Genomic DNA, 20152 nt, shown 5'->3' with positions numbered 1-20152 from the left:
CTAGGGTAGCCTGAGGATAGAATTTCGCGTTGACCATGACAACCTCCAGGACGCTGATGTAAAATGTGCGCGCTTTTATAAACCGTTTTGAAGCAGTAAAAATCGCTTGGATTTCTCATTTTTACAGCTAAAAACTGGCAATATCTAAAAGGCAGTGAGCAATGTCAGCAGGAATACCTCGAACTGCCCGACCAACTTCTGCAAATAGCAAGAAAACACGAAAAACAGTGGAAGAGAACGAAATTGTTGGCGCCAAAGGAAACGCGAGACCCCGAATTTCACCGTCTGTTATCGATCATGGATACCACACCGATAAATATAAAACGCATTACAGTGCTTGGACCCCAGTTATAAACAGCGCTTCAAACAGTCAAGTAAGACAGCCTTGTAAACAGTTTTAAGATTCCTTGTAATCGAAATTTTGCGGTTGTTTAAATTCAGCTGAATGTTTAAACAATCAATTTGAACTCTTTTGTATTATATTGTGTGGTTAAAAATTTCACAGTTTGAATTTTGAAAGCACACTTGTGATAATTGAAAGTTTATTATTGTTTTTCTCGTCTGCTTCTTTTAGATTTTCTTGGAAAGGCTAGATCTCATAGGACACTGGGTGAGTTAAGTTAACTTCTTAAATTGCGACGCTGTGGAAAGAAAACTGCTCTGTTGTATTGAATTTGTTTTTGACAAATCCTTAAAATTTATCCTCAAGTGTCCTCAATTATAAGCTTAATTAGAGCAAATATAAATTTGTGCTAGAATGCATTCGACTCGTTTCTTCTTTGCGTGTTATCCGTCGATAACAATCGTTTATTCTCGATAAAAATTCGACACTTGTATAAAAAAATCGAATACGTGAATATTTTATCGATTTTCGGTGTTACACTTCGATTCGTATCGATTTCAATCAAAAAGTATCACATATTACAAAAAGTAGTTGGTGTTGTGGGGGGGGGGGGGGGGGTTGCATAGGAAGGGTATTTTCCAGAAATCAGAAATTTGCTGCCAAACAGTGGGGACTTTTTGACCATTTATGTGGACTTCCCAACAAAGTTTCACTGACGTTAGGTAATTCAAGATCTTATAATTTCTCAGCACTGTAATCTGAAGCTACAATAAAGTGAGATTGACAAATGTTTACTAGCCTGGGCCCAGTTGTTCAAAGCCTGATTAAGCTAATTCCAGATTAACATGAACTTTGATGCAACTTTATAGGTCTAGAAATTGGAAGTGAAGGAGACATTATCAAAGTAGAAAAGCAGGGTTAGGTTAGGTAGGATTACAGGGTCGGAGCGTGGGAATGGTTAGAGGGGCAGAGTGCTGTGGGAAAGTAGATCGATCGAAGACATTGTTCAACTGTATACTGTATGCCTATGTCCCTGGCTCTCCCTGAACTCAAGGTGGAAAAACATCTAACTCCACCTGAAATGAACAGCCCTACACTTTCATGTTGAGACTGATGGTAGCATTTTAAATCCTAAGTATCGCCATGATCATTAACTAGCCCTCCCAACATTTTTATGTAACTTTTTTCATTTTTTTTTTCTGAGTATGCCTGTGTCACTTACTGAATAATTCCATCATTCTTATTTTTTCAATAAGTTTAAAGAGAATGTAGCAAATATACATACAGACATGTCTACTTCAGTTTACTATTTTAATTAACATTTATTTTAATTACAGTTCTCTATGTGGACAGATGCCCAACGAAAGAAGTTCCTAACCTTTATCCTAAAGAAGTGTACAAGATCTCAGTTAAGATTTGTCAATGAGGGCTGGTTCAAGAAGCAGCTTCCGATCCTCCACTTAGACTTTACAACCGTTCTACCACGCTTCATATCTACCTACATATTATCCTTTCTTGACCCAAGAAGTCTTTGTCGTGCAGCTCAAGTATCTTGGCACTGGAAATTTCTAAGTGAGCAGGATGTGATCTGGATGCCAAAGTGTTTACGGTTTGGTTGGTATTTGCCTTATACACCAAATGGCAGGGAAAATGGATGTTGGAAACATCACTACATCATGTGCACTGGTTCTCTTGATATGGAAGCTCCATCCAGGATGGTAGGCAAATAATTTTACCAAATCACGCAGTTCTGAGATTTGTACTATTCCTGTCCAGAAAATGTCCATTCCTGCCATCCCAACCCCTCTGGAAACTCCAGTTTAGCTTCATACTTTCCTTTTGGTTTTTGAGACCACCACCCCCCCCCCCTCCTCCCCTACCTTCAGAATTTCCATGGGGTGGGTATGAATATTTTCTGGAACTTAGTGCATTTTCGATTTAATAGCCATGAGTATAAGCTTGCAAATGAAACCACCTCTTACTCTTGGCTTATAGGACCATCACTATAACTCCCTCAATGGCAGGCAACAGAAAAGGTTGGCATTAAGGACGGTGCCTACTATTGTTACTGCGCATACGTTCTGCGCATCTCTAGATACTCGGGTTTCCTATGGGTGGTGCCTACTAATACAGGGGTATTTTTTGCGCGGTTTAAAACTGTGTGGAGAAAGCAGAACTTAGCAAGTGATTTTGGTATCCATAAAGAAAATTGGGGGTAACCATGCATTTTTCAGAGATAATAAAGCTTCAATTTGGAAAAAAAGGGCCATACATTGCTTTGTATTTTGCTGCTATTTAGTTTAATTGTTTCTTAGTTATCGCTAAAATATGCGTGGTTACCCCTAATTTTCTTTTTGGATTTCAATAGCCGCTACTAAGATCTGCTTTTTCTGCATAGTTATAAACCGTGCAAAAATACTTCTCTCTTAGTAGGCACCGTACCGTCCTTAATTCACAGGCTATTCAGTGACATAGATATCTGTGGCCATAGCAGACTGGGGTTTATTCCTCTTTTGTCAAGTAAATAATTTTTAGTACCTGAATTTTACTGATGGCATCAAGGGCATCATTTCACTGTCAGAGTTTTAAGGTTCTTGTTGGTGACCAGACAGGGTTTCCATGGCAATTTGTTTTTTTTAGACTGAGGTAGGTAGGCAGGTACCATGTTCAGAGTGTACGGTTTTCCAGTAACTGGGTCCTGGCTTTTAATAACTCCCCTATACTGTAAGCATTCCTGACCAAACTGTATTTAGACTGTAACAGTAAGGCACTAAAAAGGCAAGTATCCCTTATCGCTAGTTATTTTCTGCTTCCTTTACAGTCCTCTCAAAATTAATTGTGTAGCTAGTGATTTTGCTTCCAATCCTGCAACTTAGTTGCTGCTTATACACCAGATACATGTACCTTATAACAACCAATCTGACCTGACTCTAGCCTTTTCACATCTACCGTTTTTGTCACAAGATTATCCAGGGTGCAAGTGAAATAGAAACTGCTGGGTTTTAACAAGACATTAGTATGAAGACTCACTGTGCTTGTTGTAGTACTTTTATGCTCCTGAATGCTCAATCGACTCCTTCATATACTCGCTCAGCAGTGAACAGAAAAACTAACCCTTGCTGCTGCCTTAATCACAGAGTTCATATGCCTGGTCCTGGAAATCCTGGAAAGTACTTGAGTTTTAGTCTAGCATTTTCCAGGACCAGAAAGTCCTTGAAAATGGTAGGAGGTCCGAGAAAATCCTGGAAATCTGTAAACTCAAGTAATAACGTTTACTTGAGATACATTGAGGAGCAGCCAGAAGGGAAGATCCAACAACTTTAAAAATACTTAATGTGCAGTTCCAGAAAAAATCCGTACCCACCCCACAGAAGGTCATTGGAAATTCCTAGGGGAGGGAGTCTTAAAAGTCAAAATTTTAGAAGCAAAGTATGAAGCTAAACTGGAATTTCCCGGGAGGATGGGGGTGCAAAACAAAAAACCTTCGGTGGGAGGAGTATGGATATTTTCTGGAACTTCAATTTCAAGTTTCAAGTTTATTCAAAAATGTTTTAATTAACATAAAATTCAAAGACAACACTAACCCGCAAGTAGCTAGAGCTAATCTCGGCGGGTAGTGAGAAGGCTAATTTACAAGAATTAATTACAGTTTACAGAAATCTATATACAATTTGTCAGTGAGCCATGCAAACATTGAAAAAAAGAAAGAAAAGAATATAAGTGAACATATGAAGAAAAGAAATATAAATTGCTATACTCTAAATAGATTGATTTAATTACGATCATGTAGTAACTTTCAGTTTTGAAAACTCAGCGATAAGAGTAGGAATGCCAACATAATCATCCTCTTTTATTAAAATATGGAATAACAGGTCTTGCATTTTCCTCTTAAAGCTGTACTTGGGTAATTTTTGAAGTTCTAAGGGAATACTGTTCCATATTTTAGCCTCAAGTCGAGAAAAAGATTTAGATTGTTGGTTTAGTCTCGAATATTTAATGTGGCACAATGTGCGTTATGGGGTCTGGGATAAAAACTTTCTGTAGGCTGGAAAAGTTCGAGTATGAACCCTGTAATCAGCTATTGCTACTGTGCTACTATTTTGAGAAGGCTGACCTCATTTGCTAGACATAGATCTTCATTATATATAAGGATCACAAAGAGATGGTTAATATTTAATAAAAACAACCAGTTCAGTCCCCAAAGCAAATAATGAAGGTGATTTGTTTCATTTCCTCACAATCTACTGTTCCAGAACATCAAACCCTCCCTCCCCACAACTACCATCACAGTCTAAGGTGTTTCTTTTTTTGGCTGGAATGCCCCCACCCCCACCCTCCCCTTCCCACCACATTTGGAAGTTCCAGTTTAGCTTCATAGTTTACTGAACTTTTAAAAGATTTGGCTTAAATTAAACCCCCCACTTATGAAATTCCCAATAACCTTCATGGATGGGTGTAGAGCACAATGAAGTGCTGAGTCATAATGTTATTTAGGCGGAAACGCATGGCCAGTTTGCTGACAGCACCACCAAAGTGACCCAAGAAAAAGATGGAAGACAAAAAGCTGCAGAGAGAAAGACAAGGACCAAAGAGGCCACATACTACAGACAAGGTACATGTATATTAGCTCCTTACCCTCCTAGGTCATTATAACCTCCAAAATAGTTTGGTGTGGCCCACCATAGGGGTGTGCCAGCACAAATGTAATTACCATGTTTCCTTTCTGCAATGAGATGTGATGATGTCATGTCACATGGTATTTGTGTCATGATTGACATTAATGGCGGTCATCTTGAAACCACCATCTTGGATTTCTGGATTTCCCCAAAACATTAGGAAAGAACCAAGGAAAAGTAATCAAAAGTTAATTTAAGATGTAATTTAAGATCTTTAAACAGTAACCGCCTTAATGCTAACGTGGAATATCAACCCTGTAGTAATGGATTAAGGTCCTTTTCAGTAGCCTCACCCCAACTGTGGAATTCCCTGCCACTTGAGATAAGATCTTGTGACGACTTGAATGTTTTAAAGAAAAAAGTTAAGACTCATTTATGCATTTTGTACATTAGAAATATCAGACCTAAATATCTAAAATTGATGTCATTTTCCTTTTTTTTTTTATTCAGTGTTGTATGGTGTAATTAAATTTGTTTGCTGTAAATGTAAAGCGCGATTGGACATCGTTGGAAATCATGCTATATAAATAAAGTATAGTAAATAAAGCATTATTATCATTATTATTATTATTATTATTATTATTATTATTATTATTGTTATTATTATTATTAAAGCCACTCCTTTTCACTTCAGGATGCAGATGTAGTCACTGCACTCATCGTTCAGTAGACTTAATATATTTTATTTCCTTGTTTCCACCAGAAACACGTCGTCCACCCTGGCTGGACCCAGATCCCAGCCCCGCTGACTTAGAGCATGCAAGAAAGGCGCTGCTTTATGAACATAACCCAAACCAGCCTCACTCCCCTGACCGACTTAGAGCTGAGAGATTGGGACTGAGTTCCAGACCTCTTCACAGAAGATCGCATACAGCTCCTGCGCACATGCGCACAGAGAAAGTAAGCGTGTCCAAGGTGAGTGAGAATAACAACAGGTTTTTCGGAAGTTTCTCGATGCCAACCTTTGGTTTGCGTGCATTTAATATAATCGTATGTTAAGGACTGTGCCTCGTAATTCAGAGGTATTTTTGTGTGGTTTATGACTATGCGGGAAAAGCAGATCTAAGTATGGGCTATTGGAATCCAGAAAGAAAATCGGGGATAACCACGCATTTTTCAGAGATGATTATTAAAAGCGACAATAATTCCAAAAAGCGTTAAAACACATTGCAATGTAGATAGATAAACAGATAGATAACTTTTTTTAGACACAGTAAATCCTTCAGCAAACAATGACTTTAAGTGATGAAAAGAAAAACTAACTACATTTAACTTAACTGACTGACTTAAACTACAAATAACTACATACTAAAAGCTGCTTTCCACGAATGCCGTGTAACACACATTCAACTAATTCAAAACTGTGGTGAGTCGTGACGCAGGTTAAGTTTAAAATCATGTTAAGATGCTGCTGATCGAGGATCATTGAATAGACTGTTCCACAACCCGGCTCCGCTATAACTGGTACGGGGCTGTGGAAGAGGCCAATTTGTTTACGGTACTCTTTAATCGCGATAAGATATGATGTCTGTCCTCTCGAAAGACAAATCTGGATCTCGGGTACGCAGGAGTCATCTCATGTAAAGTTTTGAACAGCGCCTGCACGGCACTCAACCACATGCTACGTGCGTCCTTATTGACGGAGGAAGATTCGAAGGTGTAACCCGCTAGTAGAGGTTTCTCTTTGCCATTTCCGCCTGTTTTCTTCCTCTCGAGAGGAAAGAAAAAAGTAACAACAAAAAATATACGAAGCAAAGAGAAACCTCTGCCAGCCAGCACAATGGAATGTAATTTTGGCTCTGCCTAATTCAATGCGTTAAATAGGTTTTATAATGTTGTAATCTTTTATAATGTACTAGTGTTGAACTATCATCATCATCATCATCATCATCATCATCATCATCATCATCATTATTATTATTATTATTATTATTATTATTATTATTATTATCATTATCATTATCATAATTATTATTATTATTATTATTATTATTATTATTATTAAATTATTATTATCATCATTATTATTGTGCGCGAGACTTCGAGTATAGTCCTTTAGAAGTAAAATTTGTGTTTGGTTATCAACGTTTCAGATAAGCGACGTTCACGATGTTAACGGCAACATAATTGAAGAAGGAAAGGAGCCTGTGCACCCCTCCAAACTGACCCTGACAGAGGCATTAGCTATTGAATCTGCCGGTATGTTAACATTTGTCACCCATAGGAAAAGTCAAGACTCAAGCCATTCCAGGTCATAATGTTATTGGGACGTTAAAGAACGCCTGGCAAAGTTCGAAAAGAGTAGGGCGTGGAGTTCCCGGTGTCATGGTCTATCTGATTAGAGCCGTTGTTCATTGACCGTCAAAAGCCCCAAGGGGGAGTGGTCAATTACATATATACATATATACACATACATCATGCGGGTTGGTTCATTATAGAGTGCGGACTTTGAACAACTGCTCCCAGGTATCCGTATTTAAGCGGCGGGTGTCTGTAAAGCGGGGCTCCGCTGTAACTAGCTTTATGCATCAGTTAAAAATGAAATTAAAAGCAGTTGTTGTTGATTTTCTTTACGTTTGTTTACACAGCTGATGAGTCTTTGGTTGAACAGCCCTGGTCCAAGCCAATTCCGACATCACCTGTACGAAGGTAGGTTGCTATACAAGATTTTAATCACTCTGCTGTACAATTATTGGATAATTTTTTTTGCGTGGGAGAGAAGACATCTGGTGTATGTTGCTGATTACTACAATCATGGCCAATTTCTGTTGGGAAGGTTAGAAAACAAGCCCGGTGTGGCATTTTTTATTGGTTAAGCTTTTTTGTGCCATTGTTTGTCATTTTCCACACCCCCCTGTTCAAAGTTGAGTTCTCCACGAAGAATAATGCGTAAAGATTTGCAGTTGAAACTAAACAGTGATACAGGGGAGGCGAGGAACGGGAAGGAAAAGCAAAACTTAGCAATCTTCCCAAGGGTTTGGCGATGATTGAAGTCGATTGTGATAAAGATTCCCTGGTTGATCTGAACTTTGGGGTGCACATACTTTCACATATTATGCGATTGCTTCAGTATATAGACATGGATTGTTCATGTGAATGTTACAATCGGTTTAGTTACAATTGATCATTTAATACAGACAGAAAATCTCACCAATAGTGAAGCTGTCTGTGGAAACAAGGTACAGTATCGATGTCTCGTAACGGGGCACACTGCCCACGTATGTCTTGGTGGTAAAAATATAAACTCTTCAGCTCGGCATGAAATGGAAAAAAAGAAGTTTTCAACATTCCACAAGACGTTACGAGCATGGAAAAATGATGTTAATGAGCATAAAGCGTTAAAGACACATTGTGAAGAGCTTCAAAAGAGCATACAATTCACCCAAGCAGACGTGGAAGACATGAAGAAAGAAAACCAGAAGCTTAAAGATACAATGAAGGCAGTTAACGAGAAAAACAACGAACTAGAGAAGAAAGTTGACCAGTTGGAAAACAAGCTCCAGTCAAGCGTCGAGCAGGGAAATATTTTAGAGAAGAAATTGGAAGAAGCGACAAAAATGCACGACAACTTGGAACAGTATTCAAGAAAATTCAACTTAGAAATATACGGGATTCCCGAACAGGAAAGAGAAGATACAGAGGAAATCGTGCTCAACCTCGCTAAACGCTTGAATGTCAACCTAGAGCCCGAGGACATCGATATAGCACACCGGATGAAGAAAGGTAATACTCGGCCTAGGCCGATTATTGTCCGGTTTACTAATTATTACAGTAGAAATAGACTATACAAGAACAGGAAAAAGCTTCGCAGGGCAAATTTCGAAGATCTTATCGAAGGAGCTCACAAAATCTATATCAACGAGAATTTGACTGCCTTAAGATCACAATTGTTCAAAAAGGTCAGAGAAAAAAAAGGAAGTCAAAACTGGAGAATCTGGACTTTAGATGGCACAATATATGTGAAAACAGATCCTGAAGGTAGCTCTGCTACTCGAATTAACTGTGAGGCGGACCTTAGCAGATTACGTTGATAATTTATACTTCATATGTAGCTTAAGCTTAGTTTATTTATTATGCCCGCAGCCTTTATCTTTCTCTTCCTCTCGATCGTCGATCACGTTACAAAACTGATATTATTACAAATTTTGCTTCATTTGCTTCGATGACGGATGGAGGTTTAGGATTTTGCATAGCTTGTTTTTTTCACTTTCGGACGAACGCGGATAAATCCCAGAAGAGTAATTTAAGCGTTAGTGTCCTTTTGTTATTAGCCTTAGTTTAGTGTCAATTATTTTGTAGTCCGTGTTTTGTTTCCTTTTTTGGGGGGCCTAATTTTCTTTAGCTTAATTTATGCTCGAATTTTGTTTCTTACTGTTTTGTATAAACAATGTCTAACTTGAAGATTTTGTCACTGAATGTGCGTGGCCTTCGTAAAGCAGAAAAAAGAAGAGCTATATTCTGTTATCTGAAAAAACAAAAAGCTTCAATTTTTTGCCTTCAAGAAACATTCTCAAAGACAGAAGACGAAACTATTTGGCGTGCTGAATGGGGTGGACAGATATTATTTTCTCACGGCTCAGAGCACTCTAGAGGTGTATGTATATTAGTGAAACCAAACGGCTTTCCCTTAGAAACCATAGAAAATGATGAAGAAGGGCGGTATATCTTTGCTAATTTGAAATTAACAACAGAGGAATTATCATTAGTCAATATTTATGCACCAACGGATTGTCGCCTGCAAATTCCATTTCTGCAAAAAATTACCCACCTTTTGGTAACTAAAACCTGTGTTTCTAGGGTCATTATGGTAGGAGATTGGAATACAACGCTTAGCCATCTAGACAAAAGTGGTGGCCTTCCATGGAAAGAAACAATTTATAGGAATGGTTTAGTGAGTTTGATGGCGGAACTTAACTTGGTTGATGTTTACAGAACGCTTCACCCAAACACAAAAACATATACTTATGAAACCAAGAGTCAAAAATTAAAGTCTAGAATAGATTACTTCATAATCGCAAAACAATTAATCAACAAGGTAAAGAAAACGGAAACACGATCCTCAATTGCTCCCGATCATAAAGCTGTCTTTCTTAGCCTTGAAATCGATCAAACATTTAAACGTGGACCGGGTACATGGAAATTTAACAACACACTACTGAAAGACGACGAATATATAAATTTAATTAAAAACAATTACTCTTCTATTCAAGAGAAATACAAAGAAATTGAAAGCCGTCAACTGTATTGGGAATTGGTAAAAATGGAAATAAGAAGTATGACAATTGTCTTCTCCAAGAAGAAAAGGTTCAATTTGAGAAACCGTGAAACAGCCATCCAACGTAAGTTAGAAGAGCTAGATAAGGAAATTTGTAATAATCAAAATCTAGACGATGATATTCTAACGGAGTACGAGAACCTTAAAAAAGACCTGTCCGAAATTTATCATACAAAGGGAAAGGAGGCGATGTTCAGATCAAAAATAAGATGGATTGAGAATGGTGAAAAACCAACGAAATACTTTTTTAACTTGGAAAAACGGAATTATGAGAAAAAGATTATAACCCAGCTTAAAACAATAGACGGAGAAATAATCACGGATTTAAGCATGATAAATGAAGAAATAGAAAACTATTACAAAAACTTCCTGACTGCTAGAATCCCACAAGACGAGAACAATAATTTCGACGACAACTTTGCCCGCTTCTCCTCTGATTTACAAAATCCAAAACTAGCTCAAGACGAAGCAAGCGAACTTGAGCAAGAACTGACAAAAGATGAACTACTGAATGCCTTAAAAGGTTTCCAACCTGACAAAACTCCAGGTGATGACGGTTTCACGAAAGAATTTTATGAAATCTTCTTCGAGTTGCTATGGAGGAACCTCCTCGACTCTTTCAACGAAGCCTTTCAAACAGGCAAACTGTCTATATCTCAGAGAAGAGGAATTATTTCGCTAATACCAAAAGATGAAAACAATCTTATGGTTTTAAGCAACTGGCGTCCAATAACATTGCTTAATGTCGACTATAAAATATTGGCGAGAGCTATTGCAAAAAGAATAGAGACGAAGATGCCCAAACTGATTCATTCGGACCAAACAGGGTTCGTAAAAGGACGATACATCGGTCAAAATGTGAGGCTTTTAAATGACCTTATGGAATTTACCGAATTAAACAAAGTCCCAGGAATACTACTCTTTATAGACTTCGAAAAAGCCTTTGATACATTAGAATGGCCTTTTATTCATCACACTTTAAGATTCTTCAATTTTGGCCCGAACATTCAAAAATGGATTTCAGTACTCTATAGCGATGTTGAAAGCGGAGCTATAAACGGCGGATACATGACTAATTATTTTCGAGTATCAAGGGGCGTAAGGCAAGGATGCCCGCTGAGCCCTCTATTATTCGTCTTATGTGTAGAACTTCTTGCACAAAAAATACGACAAAATCCGGAAATAACAGGTATTGAACTACCTAATTCCATTGAAGCTAAGCTAAGCCAGTTCGCTGACGACACTACATTAATATGTAAGGACACGATGTCATTACGTGGAAGTATGTCAGTTTTGGGGAGCTTTGGTGAAATTTCAGGTTTAAAGCTAAACAGCAAAAAGACAAAGGCTATGTGGATAGGCTCTTTGAAAAACAACAAAACCAAACCCTTAGAGATAGATGTTCCAGCGGACCCAATTAAGACCTTAGGAACCTATCTTTCAAACGATAGAGACAAAAATAACAATTTGAATTTTTATCTAAAAATTCAAAAGATGGAAACTAAATTAAATATCTGGTTGTCTCGCGACCTTACACTTATGGGAAGAACCCTGCTTGCTAAAACTCTAGGAGTCTCTAAATTGGTGTATGCAGCCTCAATGTTGACTGTTCCTCAAGAAGTTATTAAAAGAGTCCAAACCAAGCTCTTTAATTTTTTATGAAAAAACAAAAAAGATAAAATAAAAAGGGAAGTTCTTTTTCAAGAAACAAGTAAAGGTGGCCTGAACTTTCCAAATTTTGCAACGACAGTTAAAGCACTCCGCTTGAGTTGGATTGGTAGACTGCTTAACAGTCCAACTACCGATGCATGGACAGCTATTCCAAATGCTTTTTTTGAAAAATATGGAGGTCTTAACTTCTTGCTCAAGTGTAATTATCATATAAAGAAACTAGACAAAAATTTACCGTCTTTCTACTTAGAAATGCTAGAGTACTTTAAGGAATTACGTCTAAATCGCCAAGATGAATACAAAAGTGACCTTGTTTTATGGAACAATCAAGACATAACTATTGAAGGTAAATCGCTGTTCTGGAAAAGTTGGACCGAAAATGGAATTTACTACATTCAAGACATTCTGAATGAAAATGGAAAATTCCTAACTTATGAAGAATTTACTCGCAAGTACAAAATAAAAATTAATTTTCTAAACTATTTTCAAATCCTGGCATCAATTCCAGCAAACCTCAAATCAAAGGCAGCTTCTACACCCAGACCCATGAACTTTATTCTCGATGATTGTGATACATTTGACTTATCTAGGGACAAATCGATTAAACTTTCAAAAATGAAATGTAAAGACTATTATCATCTCTTTCAAGAAAAAGCAGAAGTTACACCAACAGCCATAAAAACTTGGGCCAGACAATACCCCGATATAGAATGTAAATGGCAAAAATTATTCCAAAATATACCTCGCCTCTCTACTAACAACAAACTGAGACAATTCTCCTTTAAAATGTTACACCGTATCTTAGTGACCAAAAAAGAACTCAAACGATTTAAAATAGCAGATAATGAGGAGTGTTTTTTCTGTAATTCAGCTGATTCCTTGGAACATGCATTTCTGGAGTGCCCTGCAGGCCAAAAACTCTTTCAAGAAGCCTTAACATGGTTTAATAATAAGCACAAAGTAAATTTTACTCCATCTAAACAACAGTACCTATTTAAAGACTATGATCCACCCCCGAGTACTAACTCAAAATTAATGCGGAAATTCCAGATCCTTACTGTACAAACTCAGAAATATTACTACTCATGTAAAATGTTAGAAAAACCTCCAAATATTCTAGAATTGAAGTCAGCGCTAATCTTACAATGGAAAGTTGAAAAATGGGAAATTTAAAATTAATTTAAATTAACGAAAACGCACAAATTTTTTTTTTTTTTTCTTCCAGTGACAAAATTTCATCCTTTTCTTACTGCTTTCCTGTTTTTTTTTTGTTTTGTTTTTTTTTTTTTTTTTTTTTTTTTTTAGTAGCGTGTAACCCGCAGTTTGTAAGTAATCTAGTTACTGTTATGTTTAAGGCTATCTGTATTAAATTGTAAGTAGAGTCCTGTTTTGTTCAGTAGCGTAAGTAACCAGTAAACATGTATTGTAGGTAGAATACTGTATTGTCTAGTGATATATTTAGCCCGTACTGTAAGTAATGTAAGTAATGTGATTTTGCAAACAATAAAAAAAAAAAAAAAAAAAAAATGGAAAAATGAAATTTCTGAGTTCCCAAAAGTAGTCGAACCGTGGACTTCGTCAGGCGTCGCTTTAGTTGTGAGTGTGGGATTGAAAGCTTGTAGCTAGAAACGCTTATTCCCGCAAACTACAAATCAATTAATAAAAATGTGACGGTTGGATGAGTGGGCAAATGTAAAATTTAATGAATATCTCAAAGTGTAGGAGCAGTAGACTTTGAGCACAAAGACATTGCGCACGGTCATGAAGCTGACAGGCTGAACAGGCTGGGTAACGTGTGAGGAAAGTGTGTTTTCTGATAAAACGATTACCGGGAAAAAAAAGATTTGCCAGCAGCTGTGGGCTTGAGCTAAACGTTCACTCTAGTTTATGCTTAAGCAATTTACAGCCAACAAAATGTTTCATGTTTGCGCAAACGCGGGGATGTTTGGACAACGTCAAAATTTCACTCTTTTCTGGGGTAGCTAACTTCCTCGATCTTATAATCGAACGTCGTTCGTCGTTCGTCCTCAAGAAGTCGCTTTCGTATTTTTACCCAAACCGTCCAGAACCGTCCATACATCCCGTCTTATCGCGAACGGCAAAAATGACCACGTGATCACGATTTTCCCGCCATTTTTCGCGTTTGCCGGTTGCCGTTTCTAATGGAAAAAAAAAAAAGGCTATTTCGCATTTGCCGTCTACGTGAGAACTACGTAAAGATTTTTTTCCTTTTTTAATTGTTAATTGTTAATTGTTGAAAACAAGTACCCCAATAAGGGGGTCCGGTCCGGCAAGTCATACTAGGGCAAATTAAGTTTCATGTTTAAAAATCCTTCATAACTCACTCCTTACCTCACTTTTCTTCATGAACTCACCACAGTGAGTCGCAAAACAGCTAAATCGAAAGTCGTAAAGTTAAAGCTAAAGTCAAAAGGTTCACCCTTTTTTACGTGAAATGTGAAGCAGCAAGGTGACGTTTGCCGTTTCACGTAAATGCGATGCTAAATCTCTCTATTATTTACGTACTTGAGCACGCGATATTCTCTTTGCAGGCAAGACTTGACTTTTGGTATTCATCCCAGCGCGCATGATTCAGTATTAACAGTGAGAAGCACACAGGTGAATATAATTACGAGAGTTATTTTTATTTCTGTTTTGTACTTGTTGCTCTCGTCAGTGAGAGATGTGGTAATGATATGTGGCGACAATTGTATAGTACGTTCAATTAAGTTTAGAGCCCTGAATAAGCATTGCACTCTAGTCTAATTTACATGTTCATGTAAATTTCTCTGTTCCTTGTGCAGTCCACTTTCTTTTCTTTACCTCGTTTTTCTCTGGGAAAGAAGTTCCATGTTACAATTCAAGGCCTCAAAATGCTTGTAGAGGTGCAAGACAAACACCGACATATCTTTCTGAAGATTCATGTCCGCTCACCTGCGAAGCGAGCGTTTCAGGGGAGTTTTCTGCACTAAAAAAGCCGAAAAAGCCGATTTCCGTAGTTTGGATGCGCGCGAAATGGGGCGAGAGCAAAAAAAAAAAAAAAAGGAGGGGGGAGGGAATCCAAATTACGCAGATCGGCTTTTTAGTGCACGAAATTCCACCAAAACGCTTGCTTCGCAGGCTGCAAGTTCCCTGACGCCTGCTTCTGTACTTGCGGACATTCACCACCGTGCAGGATTTGATTTGCTGAGTTTTTCGCCAGAATCAATAACTGGCAATGAGTAGTTCAATGCTCTCTGTTACGAATTATGTTATTACAAAGTGAAGGGGGGTGTGACCAGTTTGATTTAGCATCGAGTCAAAATCCCAGGCTGGTGGCTTCGGGAAAACTAAGTCAGCGCACCAATGAACTCGAGTTGCTTTTCCCACCCTCTGCCCCCCTCCCCCTTGTGCAGGTTGTTCCTGTAACCAAGTTCTCACTGTCTCTTGTTTGAAAAGCGTTTCCACTGCAGAATTGAAGTTGCAGTTTGGAGGTAGCCGAAAGAGTTCAGTTAAAATACAGAACGTCAAGAATTTACAGAGAACCACACTGATGAGCAGCAGAATTCAAAACTGACACTAATAGTTGTACTTTGAACCACCTTGCCCCGGAGATTTCCTCAAGTTTTAATTGGTTGGTAACACACACAACAGTATTGCCAATTAACCCATTTTGCCGCTTTCACGCTATAAAAAGAGCTTCGTTTTAGTAGAGTAAATCTGGCTAAGAATCAGAGTTTTCTTCTCAGGGAAGCCGTTGTTTTGCTGTTGTCGAGGATTTGCCTCCCAACATAGAAAACAAGGTTAACGGTCTTTACAATTCAACACTTTTCTTCTTTGTGAACTGTAGGACCTTCGAAGCTGCCCAAGTCCGGCGGTGATATTTATCTCTTCTGAAATACCAGCTTGTGAGGTAAGAATCATTGCTGTGCTCCTGAAACGGGATGGGTTATCTTTTTTCGCTCGCTATCGTGCGGCGGTCAGCGTAAGGGGTGTAAATCATTGGTCAGTGCATGGGATAACTTTATAGCTGATAGAAGTTTGACTCTTTTGCTAACAATTGCATATAAGGAGTATTCTTAATTTGTTGTTGTTGGGTTAAATTATTATCAATGGTAAAGATTGTGTTCGTGATGATAATCTCCTCGACTTGATGTTATGAGAGTATTTCATGAATGATGTTTGTACAGTCAAAATACGCCTCACTTAACGGTAATCCCATCAAGCTTACGCTAGATCTACGAGCTGCAGTCTTCTCTTCTATTCAAGGATAGTCGCTTGAGGAGAACACGCGAGTAAACGCGAGTTAGACTCGTTCTTTTCTTCTCCAGGCGATTTTCGTGTGTCCTCGCGTGTTCTTGTTGCCAGGCTATGCCTTAGCGGAAGAGGGGACTATTCTGCTGTAAGCTTCTCGAAAACCCACATGTAATATTTCAAGTATCTGGAGCTGAATTCTGTTATTCTGTAAATGTTCAGTTGTTATTGGAAGCTGTGATGTTTGGTGTCATTACAATCCCGTACGAGTACGAAGGTACAACGCTTGACGCCTTGATGGAAAAGTTAAGACTAGCCCTACAGGGAAGACAAGCAAAGTGAGTGTCATCATTACCTATAGCCATGCATGGTTTTAGCCGAGGGCGATTTTAAAAGAGTCTTTGGAAAGCCGCCGAACAATTCTTTCTCGTGGTACTACTTGTTTGTGTTGTTTTGAATTCTTAATTTTGCAAAATGAATTTATTACTTTGAATTCTCGAAACAGCTATAAACTTGAACTCTTATGGCATAAAAGAGTCAAGACTATAAACTTTGCCGGAACACTAGTATTGTTTACCCGTGGACATAATTTCGATTTGAAAGATCTTTCGCTTTAATACATTTTTCCCTGGTTTGTTGCGCAAATAGTCAGTCGCCCTCTAGTAGGGCTTTTCCAACCAGTAAGGTAATCACAAATGGATAAGGTGGTTGATTTTAAAGAAACTGTGGTGCTGTGTCGGTGGGGAGTAGAAACGAATGTTTGGTTTAAAACGGAGTTGATAACTAAAGGTAAATTGGCCAATTTACCTTTAGTCATCAACTCTGTTGATAAATCAAAAAATTGTAAGTTAATCATCCTGTTTTGTGTTTTTGTAATCCAGTGCATTTTCGTTTTAAAAACTAAGGATATCCTGTGCCCTTTCCAACTCACAGTATACTCCTTTCAGCTTTTCCTTTTGGTTATCTACATGGCGTTAATGGTTTCTCTTTTGATTCTCACAGGAGCATAGGTGTCTTTGCTTGGGGAGACTCTGGTACAGTGCGCCTTGTGAAAGGTAAGGGTTGGTTTCACTAAGACATAAGCATAAGCATAAAGATAAGTAAGTGAGAACACTAGCTACATAAGCATAAGGGCAGACGCACGCGCAGAAAACCATTTCTTGACGGAAATCTCGATTCTAGCTTTTCTCGGTGTTTAGCAGTGTTGCGGGCCAAACGGTTGACTGCCTTGTTGAGTTCTTGTGCTAATGTCACCCCCATTGTCATCAGTGAAAACTGCGACATAAGCATAAACATAAGCAGAAGAAAAACGACGTGTTCGTTCTTCTTGTGCTTATGCTTATGCTTAGGTCGCAGGTGTTCTCACTTGCTTTATCGGCGTTTGTACCTATGCTTATAAGAAACAAAAGAAATGGTGAACACGAAATGCTTTTCAAAACCACTCGCATTTTCTTCCACTCAAGCTCGCCGTACACGAACTCGTAGACAACTCAGTACTGCTTAATTCCCTGGCTACGGACTTACGGACTGTTCATTTCCTCCACTCAAAATAGTTTTTACTCGTTCCCCACCCCCCCCCCCCCCACCCCATTCTCCAGCTCCCCTGAAAGTTTCATTTTCTGATGCGCAGGCCGCCATGATGTCGCCCCCCACAGCCGCCCCACCCACCAAGAAGAACGGACAGGGAAAGAAAAATGGATACTTTTGTGATCGAATTAAAAGAGTTTCTTTTTTCCGTAATGGAAATTGAATCAGTGACCGTCGGACAGTTAAGTTCCTTAATCTTTACAAGCCCCCCCTCTCCTCCCTCTCCGTTGAAGCCATTTTCTGGTATACCCCTGCCTCCTCCCTCCACCTCTCCTCCCCCCGGCCCCTAAAAGAAAGGTTTTACATATACCACTTGATTGCGTGGATCTGTTTCATAACATGGTTTTATGGATAGACTATAAACTCCTTGTTCACAGGTCAAACGTTATCGGAGAAGACGATAAACCAACCGAATATGCGACACTTCTGGGAAACTGTGACTACAAGTGTTACTGCGCGAGAGTCTGGAGGCCATGTCGACATCTTTATACCTCTGGTAGAAACAGGTAACTGGAGGGGAGGGGAGGGGAGGAAAGACGATGGGAGGGGAGGGAGTCGTGACAATTACAGTAGGCCATACTAAACATGGTCTACGTGGATGCTTATGAGGATTCATATCTAATCTGATCTTTCAATAGTATTTGGGGCTTCAAATGATTATTTTTTGACGCCTAGACAAATCAAATTTATTGGAATGAATGCCCTTCTTTTTAAATGCTGGTGTTAATTCAGTGGGTCATTACTTGGAAGGAGTCTCCCTACAAGCGATCCCAGTAATCTATGTGCCCGAAGAAGTTACTGCCCAGACTATCCATTGCTTCTGAAGTGGGTAATTGCATTACATTTAATTGTTCCTTTTTATATATCTTGTAGATATTAAATTGTATTTACCCTACTTTTATTTCGATTGTTAAAACTCACGTCTGCTGAGTCTGATTTTTTCAATACTGAAGACTTCGTCCGTCCGTCCGTTCGTTCGTTCGTTCTTCCGTCCGTTCGTGCGTGCGTTCGTTCTTTCGTACATAACAGAGCCTGATCTCCGATCGCATTTTAAACCAAATCAATGCTTTGTAACTCATAGACGGATGGGGGAGGGCTGGGTTGATAGCAACCTAAAAATAGTAACTAGGTATCAAGTAACAACGCTGTGTTTTATCCTCGGGAGGCAGCATTTTGAGGTAGAAGAAAATAAAATTACCATAATAAATTTTCACTTGTGACTGGGCAATTTACCAATGAACCACCACTCCATGAATTTACAGTAGACCTAGACCTTTCAAAAGCTCTGCGTTCACTGGACCCTCATGACCTGCATGCGACTGCATTGTTTTTTAGGGCAGGGAACATGCATTGTTCTGTTGTTCGTTCTTTTGCCCTCTCGACCAACCATGTAAGAAGTTGCAAACGGGGCTGGTCGCCCTTGCATTTAACACGTCAAAGTAGTTTTCTGTAAAGTTCATTACTGGCTGTAAAATTGCTTCACAATAGGTATGAGAAAAGAAAGAAAGGTAAAATTATTTGTGGAAAGTTTATTGCGTCGCGGAGGAAAATCGATGATATGAAAGATGAACACGCTGCAATAGTGATCTTGCAGTTTGATCCCCCGTTTGTATTGCACTTGTTGTAACACAGTTAATGCGCCAGTGGTAAATAGAGACAGTTATTCAGACCTAACTGGAAATTGGAAAGGTTCTTTTCATCAGGGAGGAGCACGGATGGCGCAGTATTGAGAGCACTTGCCTCTCACCAATGTAGCCCGGGCTTGGTTCCCGGACTCAGCGTCATACGTGGGTTGAGTTTGTTGTTGGTTCTCGTCCTTGCTCAGAGAGGTTTTTCTCCGGGTACTCCGGTTTTGCCCTCTCCTCAAAAAACCAACGCTTCTAAATTTCAATTTTATCTGGAAAGTGCCCCCAATTAGTGCTCTACCCATAATACATTGACACCAAATAATTTGGTTTATTTTATTTTATTATTATTATTTTTTTTTTTTAAGTGGGGGTGGGGAGAAAAAAAAAGGAGAAAAACCTCTCGTGGCAACAAGGAGAACCAAGGACAATCTCAACTCACACGTGACGAAGAGTCCGGGAATCAAGAGACAACCAAAACGTGTTCCCATTGTTCATTTCTGTGTTTTATTGTTTTCGTTCTTATCGTCATTTTTGGGAACAGGTATGTAAAACCGAGAGGTTAGTTTGTTAATTTGAAGACTGTTCTCTCTCTGTTCATACAGAGCAAGGAATGGATCTGTTGGCTCAGCTTGGTATATTAACAGACATGCAGTTTTCATGTCCCACTGGGATGACAGGATCATTTGCTAGAGGTTTGTGAGTCCTTTTGCTTTGTTTTTGAATAACTGCACTATAAATA

General features: G+C 38.8%; 1 protein-coding gene across 1 annotated transcript in view; it reads left to right on the top strand.

The window, feature by feature from the left end:
• The first annotated feature begins 39 nt into the window (after positions 1 to 39).
• Positions 40 to 20152, top strand: part of LOC146458853 (epithelial cell-transforming sequence 2 oncogene-like) — a 44230-nt gene continuing 24117 nt past the window's right edge. Inside the window, exons 1-13 of the mRNA XM_085090224.1 lie at positions 40 to 374; positions 575 to 610; positions 1681 to 2061; positions 4838 to 4955; positions 5723 to 5934; positions 7113 to 7218; positions 7608 to 7668; positions 14518 to 14584; positions 15795 to 15857; positions 16421 to 16536; positions 17201 to 17253; positions 18163 to 18291; positions 20016 to 20105. Of these exons, the coding sequence (XP_084946350.1) occupies positions 162 to 374; positions 575 to 610; positions 1681 to 2061; positions 4838 to 4955; positions 5723 to 5934; positions 7113 to 7218; positions 7608 to 7668; positions 14518 to 14584; positions 15795 to 15857; positions 16421 to 16536; positions 17201 to 17253; positions 18163 to 18291; positions 20016 to 20105 (1645 nt within the window). The 5' untranslated portion in view covers positions 40 to 161. The remainder of the gene's footprint in view (positions 375 to 574; positions 611 to 1680; positions 2062 to 4837; positions 4956 to 5722; positions 5935 to 7112; positions 7219 to 7607; positions 7669 to 14517; positions 14585 to 15794; positions 15858 to 16420; positions 16537 to 17200; positions 17254 to 18162; positions 18292 to 20015; positions 20106 to 20152) is intronic.

This window comes from Pavona decussata, unplaced genomic scaffold (assembly GCF_977016875.1).
Source record: "Pavona decussata unplaced genomic scaffold, jaPavDecu1.1 SCAFFOLD_226, whole genome shotgun sequence".
NCBI classification, from domain to species: Eukaryota; Metazoa; Cnidaria; class Anthozoa; order Scleractinia; family Agariciidae; genus Pavona; species Pavona decussata.
The sequence above is the reverse complement of the archived record's forward strand: the minus strand, read 5'-3'. Positions and strand labels throughout refer to the sequence as shown.